The sequence below is a fragment of the Somniosus microcephalus genome, chromosome 15 (genome assembly GCF_052327205.1).
Source record: "Somniosus microcephalus isolate GS21.2 chromosome 15, FLI_Smic_1.0, whole genome shotgun sequence".
Taxonomy (NCBI): domain Eukaryota; kingdom Metazoa; phylum Chordata; class Chondrichthyes; order Squaliformes; family Somniosidae; genus Somniosus; species Somniosus microcephalus.
Window position 1 is genome coordinate 59257195 of NC_141001.1, and position 16787 is coordinate 59273981.

The window sequence follows — 16787 nt, forward strand, 5'->3', positions numbered from 1 at the left end:
CTCTCTTCATCCCCTGGTTCCCTAACTGTTGGTTACTATTCTACAAGGACATGTACGCTCTGGGTGTCAGAGGGCAGGGAAGGTTGCTGTGTCTGGACCACTGCCAATTTACAGTTTCCAGGAGGTGCATGAGAGGTATTTGGTAAAGATCCAGCATTTCTCTTCCCTCCCACCTCCCGCAGCAAGCGGAGTCCAGCCTTTATTTGGCTCCTCGTCAGAGCAGCAGACTGGGATTAGTAACACAGAAAAGAACATAAGAAATAGGAGCAGGAGTAGGCCAATTGGCCCCTCGAGCCTGCTCCACCATTCAATAAGATCATGGCTGATCTGATCCTAACCTCAAATCTTCTATCACTCTCCATCCCACCCGAACCCATGTGATCTCCCGGGAGAGGCGAAAAACCAGATAAAAAACCCAATGGCCAATTTGGGAGAAAAAATCAGGGAAATTCCTCTCCGACCCATCTAGGCGATCGAAACTCTTCCAGGAGATCACTCTGTCCCTATATTTTCTACAGTACTTACCTTCTGTAAAGGCGATATCCACTCCAGCCAGGAACAGGAATAAAACCATCTCCTGAAATCTAACACAGAATTAGAACACAAGAAGTAGGAGCAGAACCAGGCTACACGGCCCCTGGGCCCACTCCACTACCCACAGGGCCATGACCATTCCGAACCTAGACTCATGTCCAATTTCCTGCCCGCTCCCCGTAACCCTTAATTCCCTTTACTTCTAGGAAACTATCTATTTCTGTTTTAAATTTATTTAATGATGTAGCTTCCACAGCTTTCTGGGGCAGCAAATTCCACAAACCTACCACCCTCTGAGTGAAGAAGTTTCTCCTCATCTCAGTTTTGAAAGAGCAGCCCTTATTTTAAGATTATGCCCCCTAGTTCTAGTTTCACCCATCATTGGGAACATCCTCACCGCATCCACCCGATCAAGCCCCTTCACAATCTTATATGTTTCAATAAGATCGCCTCTCATTCTTCTGAACTCCAATGAGTAGAGTCCCAATCTACTCAACCTCTCCTCATATGACCACCCCCTCATCCCCGGGATTAACCGAGTGAACCTTCTTTGTACTGACTCGAGAGCAAGTATGTCTTTTCTTAAGTATGGACACCAAAACTGTATGCAGTATTCCAGGTGCGGTTTCACCAATACCTTGTATAACTGCAGCAATACCTCCCTGTTTTTATATTCTATCCCCCTAGCAATAAAAGCCAACAGTCCATTGGCCTTCTTGATCACTTGCTGCACCTGCATACTAACTTCTTGAGTTTCGTGCACCAGGACCCCCAGATCCCTTTGTACTACAGTACTTTCCAGTTTCTTGCCATTAAGATAATAACTTGCTCTATGATTTTTCCTGCCAAAGTGCATAACCTCACACTTTCCAGTATTGTATTCCATCTGCCAAATCTCTGCCCACTTACTTAGCCTGTCTATGTCACTTTGCAGGTTTTTTATGTACTCCTCACTCACTACTTTCCCTCCCATCTTTGTATCATCTGCAAACTTTGATATGTTACACTCGGTCACTTCCTCCAAATCATTAATATAGATTGTAAAGAGTTGGGGACCCAGCACTGACTCCTGCGGAACACCACTAGTTACTGATTGCCAGTCTGAGAATGAACCATTTATGCCAACTCTCTGCTTTCTGTTAGAGAGCCAATGCTCCACCCACGCCAGAATATTACCCCCAATCCCGTGATTTTTTATCTTGAGCAATAATCTTTTGTGTGGCACCTTGTCAAATGCCTTTTGGAAGTCTAAATACACTACGTCCACTGGTTCTCCTTTACCCACCCTGTATGTTACTTCCTCAAAAAACTCAAGCAAATTTGTCAAACATGACTTCCCCTTCATAAAACCATGCTGAGTTTGTCCTATTAAATTATGTTTATCCAAATGTCCCGTTACTGTCTCCTTAATAATGGACTCTAACATTTTACAACCACAGATGTTAGGCTAACAGGTCTATAGTTTCCAGCCTTCTGCCTACTACCCTTTTTAAATAAGGGTGTTACATTAGCAGTTTTCCAATCTGCTGGGACCTTTGCTGAGTCCAGGGAGTTTTGGAAAATTATTACCAATGCATCCACAATCCCTACCGCCACTTCCCTCAAGACCCTAGGATGTAAGCCATCAGGTCCAGGGGATTTATCCGGCTTAAGTCCCATTATTTTACCAAGTACCACTTCCTTAGTGATTTTAATCGTATGTAGCTCCTCTCCCCCGAGAGCCCCCTGTTTGTCCAGTGTTGGGATATTCTTAGTGTCCTCTACTGTAAAGACTGATACAAAATATTTGTTCAGCGTTATTGCCATCTCCATGTTTCCCACCATTAATTTCCCAGTCTCATCCTCTAAGGGACCAACATTTACTTTAGCCACCCTTTTTCTTTTTATATAACTATAGAAACTTTTGCTATCCGTTTTTATATTTTTTGCTAATTTACTTTCATCATCTATCTTCCCTTTCTTAATCAATCTTTTAGTTATTTTTTTGCTGTCTTTTAAAGACTTCCCAATCTTCTATCCTCCCACTAGATTTGGCTACCTTATATGCCCTTGTTTTTAGTCAGATACTATCCCCTTAATTACTTTACTTAGCCACGGATGGCTATCTTCTTTTACACCCTTTTTTCCTCAGTGGAATATATATTTTTTGGAAGTTGTAAAATAACTCCTTAAATGTACATCACTGATCATGTACCGCCTTACCCTTTAATCTATTTTCCCAGTCCACTCTAATCAATTCCGCTCTCATACCTTCATAGTCTCCTTTATTCAAGCTCAGCACGCTTGTTTGAGATCCAACCTTCTCACCCTCTACTTGAATATGGAATTCAACCATGTTATGGTCACTCATTCCAAGGGGATCCTTTACTAGGACATTTTTAATTAATCCTGTCTCATTACACAGGACCAAATCTAAAGTTGCTTCCCCCCTGGTCGGTTCAGTTACATACTGCTCAAGAAACCCATCCCTAATACACTCAATGAACTCATCCTCAAGGCTGCTCTGCCCAATTTGATTTGTCCAGTTAATATGATAGTTAAAACCCCCCATAATTATAGCTGTTCCCTTATTACAAGCCTCAACTATTTCCTGATTAATACTCCGTCCAACAGAGTTGCAACTGTTCGGAGGCCTATAGACTACGCCCACTAGTTTTTTCCCCCTTTTTATTCCTTATCTCTGCCCAAACTGTTTCACTATCCTGCTCCTTTGACCCAATATCATTTCTCTATTATAGTGATTCCTTCCTTTATTAACATAGCCACCCCACCTCCCCTCCCTTCCTGCCTGTCCTTCCTGATTGTTAAATAACCTGGTATGTTTAATTCCCAGTCATGGTCACCCTGCAGCCATGTTTCTGTAATGGCCACAAGATCATACCCATATGTAGTTATTTGTGCCGTTAACTCATTCATTTTGTTATGAATGCTACGTGCATTCAGATAAAGAACTTTCAAATATGTTTTGTGACACTTAGTTCCTGTTTTTTCCCCTTTTACTACTTTACCTTTTACTCCATACCTTCTGTCCCTTCCTGACACGTTCTGTTTTTTAATTTCCCCACTGCTACCTAAGTCTATGACCTTCTCCGTTGTCATTTCTGTTATTTGCTCTCTAGAAACCTTCCCCCCACTAATTAGTTTAAAGCCCTCTCTACAGCCCTAGTAATATGATTCACCAGGACTCTAGTCCCAGCACTGGCCAAGTGGAGTCCATCCCAACGGAACAGCTCCCTCCTGTCCCAGTACTGGTGCCAGTGTCCCAAGAAGCAAAACCCATTTCTCCCACACCAGTCTTTGAGCCACGCATTTAACTCTTTAATTTTATTTATCCTAGCCAAATTCACTCGTGGCTCAGGTAATAACCCAGAGATTATTACCCTTGAGGTTCTGTTTTTTAATTTGACCCCTAGCTGCTCATACTCCTTTAACAGAACCTTCTTCCTTGTCCTATCTACGTCGTTTGTACCAACATGGACCACGACAACTGGATCCTCCCCCTCCCACTCCAAGTTTCTTTCCAGCCCAGAGGAGATGTCCTTAACCCTGGCACCGGGCAGGCAACACAGCCTTCGGGACTCCCACTCTTGACTGCAGAGAACCCTATCTATCCCCCTAATGATACTATCCCCTACCACTACAACATTTCTTTTTACCCCCTCCACTTGAATGGCCCCCTGCACCACGGTGCTGTGGCCAGGTTGCTCATCCTCCCTGCAGTCCCCGCTCCTGCCCTCGGAGTAAGAACCTCAATCCTGCGTGACGAGCAAGGGCTGTGGCTCCTTCAACACTACATCCTGGATCCCTGTACCTTCCTCACTCGTAGTCACACCGTCCTGTCCCTGACCACGGACTACATCTGCAGTAATTAATTTCATAGGTGTGACCACCTCCTGAAACATGGAGTCCAGGAACTTCTCCCCCTCCCTGATGTGTCGCAGTGTCTGAAGCTCGGTCACAAGCTCTCTAACATGGAGCTTGAGTTCCTCTAGCAGCAAACACTTATCGCAAATGTAATCACCGTGAGCCTCAATGGGGTCCACCAGCTCCCACATTTCGCAACAGTGACACATCACCTGTTCACCCATATCTGTGTAATTAATTAAATTTCTTATTATTAGTTATGAAGACCCTCTGCCCCGATATAGATGCTATCACACCACTATTTAATAGGACTTACCAACTTAAAGGTATGGAAGAGAAGGAAGAGAACCTACCAACCAGTTGATTACCAACCTCCCTCGTGGAAGCTGTCTGGGGGACCTATCCGGTTGAGTTGTCTCACTGCTCCACGTCCGCAGTGTTGGATTAGCCTGAGAGAGGGAAGCAAAACAGAGCAACAAGCACCCCCTCACCTCCCACTTGCCCGAACTCTGCCACTTACCAAACTCTACTTACACTCAATGCGACCGCACTCAGCGCTACCGCACTAAGCCTGCCCCTTTTTATACCCGGATTCTACTTCTGGTTTCAACTCCCCAACAGCTTAATTTGCTCTCAAAAATTAAACTTACTTCAAATAATTCACTTTTTTACTCACTAAAATTCAGTAAATGCACTTAAAAGACTTTTTCTGCCACTTAGCAAAGTCTGCTTAAACTCAATGCGATTGCACTCCAAGTCTGGGATCAAACCTGAGCCCATCACTCCAAGCTGTCATGTTGGGGCTCCAATGCACCACAATAAAATATATCCAATTGTAGTTAATTTAGCTGTTTAGAATTAAAGGAATTAAGCTGCTAATACTCTTCCTTTTAAGTAACAGAAACATTCTTACTATTGCTATCACCAAATTAAATTGATCCTGCCCAGTGACTTCGGCAGGAAATTGCATGTGTTGACATTGGATGAGAACAGGATTAGGGTCAACTGCGATGCCATTATGGTTGAGCAGCCTGATGACAATTACTGTCTACATATGAAGAAGTCCACTTGGGCATGATACTGGGGGGTTACTAGTGCTCGTGGAACTGTATCCAATGTGAGTCAGTACATTCAGAAAATCCAGGAGAAGTTCTAATAAAGGTATAAACTACTCAAGTTTTATTCTTGTCGTTTATATCATTTGATACCTTTGAATAGAATATTGCCTGTGATCAGTCACAGGTATCTATTATCCTGTACATAAATGTTGATTACACCTGTGTGATTGTTGTATGTAGACAGAATGTCATTAAAAGAAATAATAACTTGCTACCAAAGCACAGTCAGCGATAATGAAGAATGAAATTACGTACTGGCTGGCTGAGATTGTAAAGCTGTCATTGTCTTGTTGTTAACCCTTGTCTTTAACAATTTGTATCCTTGTCTCTCTGTGTGTGATCCCTTCCAGCTCAACAGCAAGTCCATCCGTCTTCAGCACCTTCCCCTCCTCATTCCCCACTTAGCAATGGATTCCACTACACATTTGTCTAAGCAAAGCTGCAAAGTAAGAACTAACCGCTTTTTAACCTGGTTTCTTCTGCTTTAACTAGTCTAATGTCTTGATTACAATCTTAGCTTTACACAATGCACTACTCCTGTAACTCCTTCAATAAAATTATTTGATGTTTGAGGTTCAGCCAAAAAGAGAAAATACAGAGCAGAATATCACATTGTGGGCAGTATCCTCGACTGTTCATTATTTCTTATTCAAGGAATACTCAGCAGTTAATGCTATGGTCAGCAAACTACAAAAGTTCTTTTTTGAATTGAATGTAAAATGTATGTTGACTTGACCTTGCGTTTCAGCTTCAAAAATATTCTATAAATTCATTGTAAAGATTTGTCACACAGTACTTGTATGTGTCCGCCATGGCTCAGTGGGTAGCAGTCTCAACTCTGAGTCAGAAGGTTGTGGGTTCAAGTCCCACTCCAGAGACTTGAGTACAGAAATTTAGGCTGACACTCCAGTGCAGTACTGAGGGGATTCTGTGCTCTTGTTGGTGCCGTCTTTCGGACGAGACGTTAAACTAAGGACGACGGAGGTTGAACAGTTTCCCGTTTGTTCTGTAGTTTAGCTCCACTCCAGCGGGAAGCTTACTGAGGGTGAGATGGAGCATTGCAGCCAGGAAGATTGAGAAGAGCGTTGGTGCGATGACACAGGCTTGCTTGACCCCGGTTACAGTATGCAGATGACGCTTGCATCTGCGCACACTCTGACGCCGAACTCCAAGCCATCGTCAACACCTTCACCGAAGCGTACAAGTGCATAGGCCTTACACTAAACATCTGTAAGACAAAGGTCCTCTACCAACCTGCCCCCGCCGCACAGTACTGCTCCCCGATGATCAAAATCCATGACTAAGCCTTGGACAACGTGGACCACTTTCCATGCCTCGGGAGCCTACTGTCAACAAGGGCAGACGTCGACAACGAAGTCCAACACCGCCTTCAGTGTGCCAGTGCAGCCTTCGGTCACCTGAGGAAGAGAGTGCTTGAAGACCAGGACCTCAAACCTGGCACTAAGCTCATGCCCTACAGAGCAGTAGTGATACCCGCCCTCCTGTATGCTTCAGAGAAATGGACCATGTACAGCAGGCACCTCAAAGCACTGGAGAGGTACCATCAACGCTGCCTCCGCAAGATCCTGCAAATCGATTGGCAGGATAGGCGCACCAACGTCAGTGTTCTCGCTCAGGGCAACATCCCCAGCATCGAAGCTTTGACCACGCTCGATCAGCTCCGATGGACAGGCCACATCGTCCGCATGCCCGATACGAGACTCCCAAAACAAGCACTCTACTCTGAGCTCCGACATGGCAAGAGAGCCCCAGGTGGGCAGAGGAAATGCTTCAAGGACACCCTCAAAGCCGCCTTGGAAAAAGTGCAACATCCCCACTGATAGCTGGGAATCCCTGGCCCAAGACCGCACAAAGTGGAGGAGAAGTATCCAGGAAGGCGCCGAACACTTCGAGTCTCTTCGCTGGGAGCAAGTGGAAGCCAAGCGCAAACAGTGGAAGGAGCGCACGTCAACCCAAGCACCCCATCCACCCGCCCCTTCAACCACCGTCTGTCCCACCTGTGACAGAGACTGTAGGTCTCGCATTGGACTCATCAGTCACCTGAGAACTCATTTTTAGTGTGGAAGCAAGTCATCCTTGGTTCCGAGGGACTGCCTAAGAAGAAGACGACAACTGAAGGCCCTGTTTGCTCTCTCAATCAACATCACTGAAACAGAGTATCTGGTCATTATCACATTGTTGTGTGTGGGAGCTTGCTGAGCGCAAATTAGAACAGTGACTACACTTAAGTAATTCATTGGCCGTAAAGCACTTTGGGATGTCCTGAGGTCGTGAAAAGTGCTATATAAATGCAAGTCTTTCTTTATAGAAGATAGCATTGCTCCATTGGAACTTAAGCAGAAGCGAGTGAACTTCAGAGGAACAGTGACCATAGTAATATCAATAAAATAGAGACCGTGTGAGAGAGAGAAAAGTCAGAGGCTGGAAATGAGAGAAGAATTGCTTGTCAGATGGCAACTTTTTTTTGGTCTGTCCAGGAATGTGCGAGAAGAGCCATCCCAGATATGGGACCAGTGGCGAAGTCTTGGGTGGACTTGGGCCTTCATAGACAATTAAGAGTTGTTGATAGGTGAAAGTGCAACACATTTAGATCCAAACACTTGCCAACATGAGTCAGAAGTTTCAGTGGTATGATGGCTTTAGATGTATTTTAGTATGCTATCCAAAGGGCAGGTGGCTAACTGCCGATTTGAAAGTTTCAGTGGTGCAAAAATTTAATTCAATCTGTATAAGTGGTTATTTTGTCCTGCTAGATCCAAGCTTCTGGCCTGTGGCTCTCACTAGCTCTGCGCTGATTTAATTAATTTTAATTTTAATTGAATACTGTTCCTACTTGTTCACTTGTAGGGAGACTGCCTATTCCCAAAGCCCTGACAGGGTTCTGACAGACCACATGAGAATAGCACAGGATGACTTGTCCTGAGTTCTCCCTCTCTTCCTGTGAGGGAGTTCTTTTTCTTGGTTGTGATTTAGACCCATTTTGAAGCGGGGAGGGAGGCGGAATATGTTTTCTTTAAGCATGGAGAGTGAGCCAACAAACAAATGTGATAGCACTCATACCCAGTGTCACCAACCCACAACAGGTAACTACATAATACAATGTCAAATGCAGGAAAAACAATAAGCTAAGAACAGCCAGATAAGTGGAGAAAACGTCATTTGCCCACTAAAGCTTATTCCACCAGTACATTTACTCTACCATCAAGACATCCACTTGTATTGTGAATAATACCCATGTGTTTGCCTCTATCACTCTGATCCTTTGCCACTTTCTTGGCCTACTTTCAAGAAACTGGGTTTAACTTATCTATACCATTTAATATTTTATACACTTTGAAGTTCCATCCCCAACTTAATTGCTTCTTTCTTGACTGTTGAGCTTCTCTAATCTTTACATTTAGGATCAGTCTAGCTGTTCTTCTCTGTAACCCTTTTAATGTTAGTGTATATTTGTTTGTATGATATAATAACCGAAACTGAACACAGTATGCTAAGCAACTTTCCTGCTAAGCTGTGCGCTGGAGGTCCCATGCAGGCCACTCACTGGCTTCTACAGGGAAGAAATCGCGCATGCGTGAAAATTTGACTGGGCCGCACACCCAGTTACATACGAACAATAACGGACAGGTAAAGACCCTCTGGTCCATCGAGCCTGTCCCACACAATTGGGAGCCCTTGTGTATCACAATATATACACTCCACACCACCATGCGATCTCCTGGGAGAGGCAAAAAAACAGATAAAAACCCAAAATAAAAACAGAATATGCTGGAAATACTCAGCAGGTCAGGCAGCATCTGTGGAGAGAGAAACAGAGTTAATGTTTCAGGTCGATGACCTTTCGTCAGAACTGGGTTAACTCTGTTTCTCGCTCCACAGATGCTGCCTGACCACCTGAGTATTTTCCAGCATTTTCTGTTTTTATTTCAGATTTCCAACATCCGCAGTATTTTGCTTTTAGACAAAAACCCAGGCCAATTTGGGGAAAAAAATCTTGGAAATTCCTCTCTGACCCATCTAGGCAATCCAAACTAGTCCGGGAGCTCATTCTGGCCCTGAATTTCCTGCACTACCTACCTTCTGTATGAGGTGATCTCCGCCCCAGTCAGAAACAGGTCCAGCTCTCACTTGAAGGAATTCAGCGAATCAGCATCCACCGCACGAGGCAGTAGCCTGTTCCAGAGGTTCACTATTCTCTGGGAAAAGAACCGCCTTCTGATATCTAACCTAGAAATGTGTGACCCCTGGTCCTCCCTAACCTATTTAATTGAAATAAACTGTCAACTGGAACACAGTCTATTCCCTTCATTATCTTATGAACCTCAATCAGATCACCTCTAAGTCTACGCTTCTCTAAAGTGTAGAGTCCCAACTCTTTTAGCCTATCTTGATAACTAAAATGCTTTAGACCGGGAATTAGTCTAGTGACCCTCCTCTGCACCCTCTCCAAAGCCTTAATATCACCCACCATGTGAGGAGACCAAAACTGGACACAGTATTCCAAGTGCGACCTGACTAAAGTACAAGGACAAAATAATATGCCTCGTCTTATACTCAATTTTCTTATGGATACACCCCAACACCCTATTTGCTCTAGCTATCGCTTCACGGCATTGCTCATGTACCTTTAAGGATGTATGCACTAGGATGCCCAAATCTCTCTCCATCTCCACCTTATTTCATGCTTTTCCCTGAAGGGTGTATGAATGTTGAGTATTTGCCCTGTCCACATGCGTAACATTGCACTTACCTAAGATATGCAGTACATCATTTTCCAGTCATGAGCCCAATCTCCCAACACATTAAGATCTGCCTGAAGCAGACGAGCATCGTCTACAGTCCGAATACTCGCACAGATCTTGGTATCATCTGCAAATTTGCAGATCGTGCCCCCAACACCTATAGCCAGATCATTAATAAAAATAGTAAAGAGCAATGGTCCCAACACTGATCCCTGCGGGACACCACTGATGACCGGTCTCTAAACAGATCCAAATCCATCTATAACTACTTTTTGCCTACGTCCTGCCAGCCTGTTCTCAATTCAGCTCACTATATTACCACTAATACCAGAGGCTTTGATCTTATAGAGAAGCCTCTTGTGCTATACCTTCTCAAAAGCTTTTTGGAAGTCTAAGTAGACAATGTCTACTGGATGTCCCTCATCTACCAACTTTGTAACTTCTTCAAAAATTACAACTAGATTTGTAAGACATGACCTCCATTTTATTTGGGTGTCCCTGATATGTCCCTCTCTATCCAAGCATTCATATATTGCATCCCTAATGATTCCCTCAAGCATTTTACCGATTACTGATAAACTAATGGGCCTATAGTTACCTGGGTCTGTCTTGTTACCTTTTTTAAAGATGGGGACTACATTAGCCTCCTTCCAGTCTGTAGGAACCATTCCAGAGTGCAGTAAGCTGTTAAAAATACAGGTAGGGGCTCGCATAGCACATGTGCCCATCACCCTGAGGACCCTCGGGTGGATATCATCTGGCCCAGCTGCTCTATATCTTTTCAAGTTCTTAATTCTTCCTAAGTAAAAGGGACTGCGCACTTTAAAAAAAAGATTAGTGGGAACATTGATGATAAGTGTGACCTCACTATTTAATGTTCCTGGAATTAAAGAAACAGAAAAACAAGTGTCCATATCATCACATATTTCAGAGGCAATGTCTCCATGAAAAGTGTTTGGCAAACTTTTTTGTTGATTTGGAGACAGAACAGAGACCGAAGAGTCATATGTCATTTTTATAATGAGGCATATGCAGGTGATACAATGATGCATTTTGAATCAGATTCCATCATTGTGCTGTAAGTTTGATAAACAAGCAAAGTCAATATAAAGTTTGTTTTAATCATGAAGATGGTGTCCCTCTAAGTACTCAGAAACCAAATTGAGTTCTTCAAAGCATCTAGGTATGTCTAATCAATGCAGTGCAGAGGGAAGTCTCACCCAGCCAGGCTACTGCTCTTTAAATGATACATAGGATAATGCATGATTAGAAGTTTGTGTATTCAATAGTTTGGTTGTTACTTTTGTGTTTAAGGTAAAGTTCAGTAACAGTGCCATCTGGTGATTATGAACAAAATAACATTGCAACAAATCTCTATATATAATATTCTATAATTAAAATATATATATATATATATATATATATATAAATAAAAATACTAGAGTTAATTATCTTTCTTAATTGAAACTGGGCAAAGCTGTTGAAATCTGGGTTCATGAAAAGGTCTTGTGTGGCAGCTATTAAAAGGATTTCAGGTCATTGGAAGATCAGCCTAAGAGTGAAGAGCGTTAAGAAATTATAACCAGATACTGCTTTATATTAAACAGACAATGTTTTTACCTATCATTATAGACCATAATCACGTAGATTAATAGAAACCCATAATAAAGTTTGTAGTAGATGGATGAATGGCCAGAATAAAATGGCAGTTTGTTGCATTTTACAAAATATTTCTATTATAATGCTATAATACTTTTCTAAATGTTTAACGTGTTACTCTTTTATGTTAATATCAAAATCTCAAACTGTGATACAGGACTTGCACATTGTTGTTCAGGAATGGAATATACACACCAGAAAGGTCCTAGGGTTGATTGCTAGTCTCTGCTGAATCAGCTTATCGGAGCCTGAAGAAATGCAACAACTATCCACCACTACTCTAGGCTAGGAAGTGCAAAAAATCTGCCAGGGTTCCTACTCCTGATGGTCATTTGAGTCAGGGGTTGAACAGTGGAAATGCAGGGATGGATTGATATTTTGCAGTTTTACTCAATTACCTTTAGGGATCAGGAAGTTATTTATGCAGAACTTTCTCTCAGGAGATTAAGTGGGTGGTGTAGCGAGACCTTGTACTTTGATCTGTGAAGGAGAGTCAAAGTTGATGGGCCGAGCATGTCTTTTTAATGAACTTATGACATTGTTTTAAGTGAATGAAGAGGTGACACTCACTTAAGAATTCTTTCTGTTCTCCCCAAACTAGCCAAAGCCCTGGCTGAACACTAATCACAAGAGAGGAGGGCAGCATTGAACAAGGAAAGAACATTGCAAGAAACCTGCAAAGCTGATCTGATGGAGAGCAACAACACTATTGCAGTTAACCTGTACTAACCAGCCAGAAATGAAAGTAATTTCGTCACTTATCTTTTTTGTACTAAAACAAAACAAAGACAATTTTTCTTTAGTAGACATTGAAGCTGGATTGTAATGACACTGAATTACTGGATTGAGTATTTAAAAGGGAAGCTATTTTTCTAAAACCTAAAGCATACAGAAACCATCACGGTGGAAGTTTGGTGACTCACAATTGGAAATTCAAGTTTTTCTTCGCACAGCAGAAGTGTGTGCAGTAGGTTTAATTATTTTTAAACATATATATATGGTATTGCACTTTTTTAATATATATACATCTATATATATATATATATATATATACACACACACACATACCATGAAAAGCTGATTTGCTACATTTTAGAATATGAATGTGTCGAAATAAATTTATACAAAACATGCAATTGTTCAGAGCAGTTTTGCAGTGTTTGTGAAATATGTGTTTAATTTTATTAGCCTGTTTTCAGCTGCAATATTATATTGTATTCAAATGGTGACTACAAATACTGCAAAAGAAAAAGGACCAATTCCCTTGGTCCTCTCGTAATTTACATTAAAATACTGATCTATTTTTGAATCTGAAATTAAATGCGATATTCCTAGCTTTTTTGGATCAATTTTAAAATGAATTTATTTTGTCTGAATCGAGCACTGCCAAAATGAACTTTGTTGCCAAAACCAAATGGATTCCATTGTCAATTCTGCATGGACATTTGCAAAGTGAAAAGCACAGCGAAGAGATTATTTTGAAAGACATGAAGAGGGAGTATAGAAACATTTTTGATATCTGCCGGAAAAAAAGTTGCATACATGTAAATATTAAAAAAAATTCAACGACAGGATATTGTGTTTCATTTCATAATACTGAATGAATATATGTATAAATTTGACTTGGTGATAGTACAGAGTCTGTTTTAATGAGATCAGAGTTCAACTTGTGGCTCAGTAACAAAGGCATCACCTCTTTTAGTAGTGAGCCATACAAAGCAGGAAACTCCCAGGTCTGTGCTAAGTTCCCTGATCTCAACAGTTAGCATTACAGTTTGCCTCAGCGCTTCGGGATAAAGAGAGGATTGGAAAAATCGGACCTGTTTTACCCATCCTGATCACTATCAAGTGACATTGTGGTAAATAGGGTATGCATGGACACGATCGAATAGTCTCCACTATTTAGTGTCTAGGCTCGTACATAGAATGGTCACTTGGTCAAGTACTAGAGACCTGTCTGTGCCCCGGTGCTATACCCCAGCATGAGCCACTGCCTTCAGGAAAGGAGGGTAGACAGTTGTATACAAAAATATATGGTGGGGGAATGATTGGTAAGAAGTAAGTACATATAAGGGTAGGCCTTCTGAGAATAGTAGATGTAGTATTTAGCAGTACAAATTTATGGAAAATAACTGACAGAAGCTGTATGACAGGAACTGTACTTTTTTATTCCATTAAGTTATCACTGGTGCAAGTGCTCTAATGTTATGCCATGAATGAGAGGGACACAGGGCACATCTGTCATTCACCATATGGAAAGTTTTCCCCCATCTCTGGTGGTATATCTGGGAGGAAACAAATTGCAGGATGGTTCTCCCTATTCAATATTTCATATCTCTAAGCAGTGGGGTACACCCATCCTGATCATTATCATGCAGCATTGTTGGAAAAAGTGTATGGCCCATCTAGATTATTGCATTCAGTTTTGGACACTGCACCTCAGGAAAGATATATTGGCCTTGGAAGGGGTTTACAGTGCAGATTCACCAGAATGATGCGAGGACTTCGAGTTCAATTATGAGGACAGGTTGCATAAATTTGACTTGCTTTCCCTTGACTTTAGACGGTTGAGGGATGATCTAATCGAGGTATTTAAAATGATTAAGGGATTCGATAGGGTAGATATGTGGAGACTATGTCCTCTGGGGTGAGATTACAGAACTAGAGGACATAATTTTAAAATGAGCTAGGCCATTTGGAAGTGAATCAGGAAGCACATTTTCACACTAAGTGTAATGAAAATCTGGAACTCGCTCCCTCAAAAAGCTGTGACGGGGACAATTGAATTGTATTAAAGACTGAGAGCGATAGATTTTTGTTAAAAAAGGGTATCCAGGAATAAGGAGAACACAAATGACAGAAATACATATTCAGTACTCAGAATTATATACTCGTAATAATATATGGTATCGTATCTCTGTGTCGCATGCTTCAAAATAAGTCTATTTCTTACAGTAAGTATTACGTAAGCATCAGCTTGGCTCTGTTGGTAACACTCTTGCCTCTGGGTCAGGAGATTGTGGGCTTGAGTGCCACAGCAGGATTGGAGAGAATTATCTAGACTGACAGTGCTGCATTGTCGGAAGTGCATCTTTCCCTAAAGCAAAGTCCCGTCTGGCTGCTCTGATAATTCAGGTGGACATTAATGATCCTGCTACATTTTTCAAAGGAGAGCTGAGGTCTCGCAGTTTTCTGGCCAACGTTCCTCCTTCGACCAACATCATAAAAACACAAATTAACGGATCATTCATCCCATTGCTTATTGTGGGACATTGCTGGTATAGAATGATTTGCCTGCCTGAGGTCACTGCACTATGTTTGAAGTGCATCCAGACAATTGAACATTATAAGGTGCTATATAAATTAACTTCTATATAGGGACAGAACTTCAATTTCAGTCTTATTTTTATTCATTCACGGGATGTGGACGTCGCCGGCAAGGCCAGCATTTATTGCCCATCAAGAAGGTGGTGGTGAGCTGCCTTCTTGAATACAACTAAGTGGTTTGCTAGGGCATTTCAGAGGGCAGTTAAGAGTCAACCATATTGCTGTGGGTCTGGAGTCACATATAGGCCAGACCAGGTATAGAACATTAGTGAACCAGGTGGGTTTTTAAAGACAATCCTGTAGTTTCATGGTCAACGTTACTGAAGCTAGTTTTTTATTCCCCAGCAGATCGGTGGGATTTGAACTCGCGTCTCCGGATCATTAGTCCAGGTCTCTGGATTACTGGTCCAGTAATATAACTACTATGCTACTGTACCCCTTGCTACAAATTTGATTTAAAATGCTGATTCCACATTAATAAAGCTGTACATGCTGGCATCGGTACTTTTGTTTTTAAGAAAGTAACACATCTTGGATTCAGGCAATAGTGATAAACCAGACCTATCTCCTTGTGGTTTGTTACATTATCTGAATCCCTCAAATGTGCTTTCTCTTGTGCCCCACGTCAGCCTGTAAGTGATCAATGATAATTCTAACAGCTACCTTCTCGAGATGTTTTCTAGAAGGGTTTGAGCCTATTGACATTGGAAGCACTAGAAATATTTGCTCAAGTGCCACTTCTGGGTATGAATAGTGTCATTCAGTCTGTCCTTGCACTGAGAATGGTTATAGAAATAGGGTCAGGTCGCAGCAATGCTGAATCCTACAATAGGTTTCATTTCTATGCTTGTGCAGTTTCAATTATATTACAGAAGACTGTTTAGTAAACAACCTTACCTAGCCAAATGCAATCCAAGTGACTTTTGTTACTGAAAGCCTTGATAACGGACAATGATGTGATGTTCGAGGAGCTGGGGTACAAATAAAAAAGCAGAACCTCAAAGGTAATCATCTCTGGGCTACTACCTGAGTCACTTGCAAATTGGCATAGGGATAAATAGATTAGAGGTTAAATGTGTGGCTGAAAGAATGGTGTGGGAGGCAGGGGTTTCAATTTATCGGGCACTGGCACCAGTACTGGGGAAAGAGGAACCTGTTCCATTGGGTCAAACGCCATTAAACTGGGCTGGGACCAGTGTCCTGGCAAATTGGATAACTAGGGCGGTAGATAAGGCTTTAAACTAATAAGGGGGCGGGAGGGTTCAGGTAAGGGTAAATCTATAAGTCTGAAGAGAAAAGTTAAGTCTTTAGAGCAGAGTAGCGATTTGGGTAAAATCAAGCAGATTGTGTCAGGAAGGGACAGAGTTTTAACAATGGTAATAGGACATTAGCGACTAAGGCCACATCAGAGAAAAATAGTGAAAAGTTTAAAATTAAAGGTGCTACGTATGAATGCACAACAAAATAGATTAATTAATGGCGCAAATAGAGATAAATGGGTTTGATCTAGTAAGGCAGGTAA

The 16787-nt window shown here is 41.9% G+C and overlaps 1 protein-coding gene across 12 annotated transcripts in view; it reads left to right on the forward strand.

The window, feature by feature from the left end:
- The window catches only part of plekha7b (pleckstrin homology domain containing A7b), a 652966-nt gene extending 639457 nt beyond the window's left edge, over positions 1 to 13509 (forward strand). For 11 of the 12 annotated variants that reach the window (XM_086007862.1, XM_086007864.1, XM_086007865.1 and 8 more), the window contains 2 exons: positions 5867 to 5962; positions 12540 to 13509. In XM_086007862.1, coding sequence (XP_085863988.1) covers positions 5867 to 5949 — 83 coding nt within the window. In that variant the 3' untranslated portion in view covers positions 5950 to 5962; positions 12540 to 13509. The remainder of the gene's footprint in view (positions 1 to 5866; positions 5963 to 12539) is intronic. The other variant, XM_086007863.1, reaches the window with a different exon arrangement.
- Positions 13510 to 16787: the final 3278 nt, after the last annotated feature.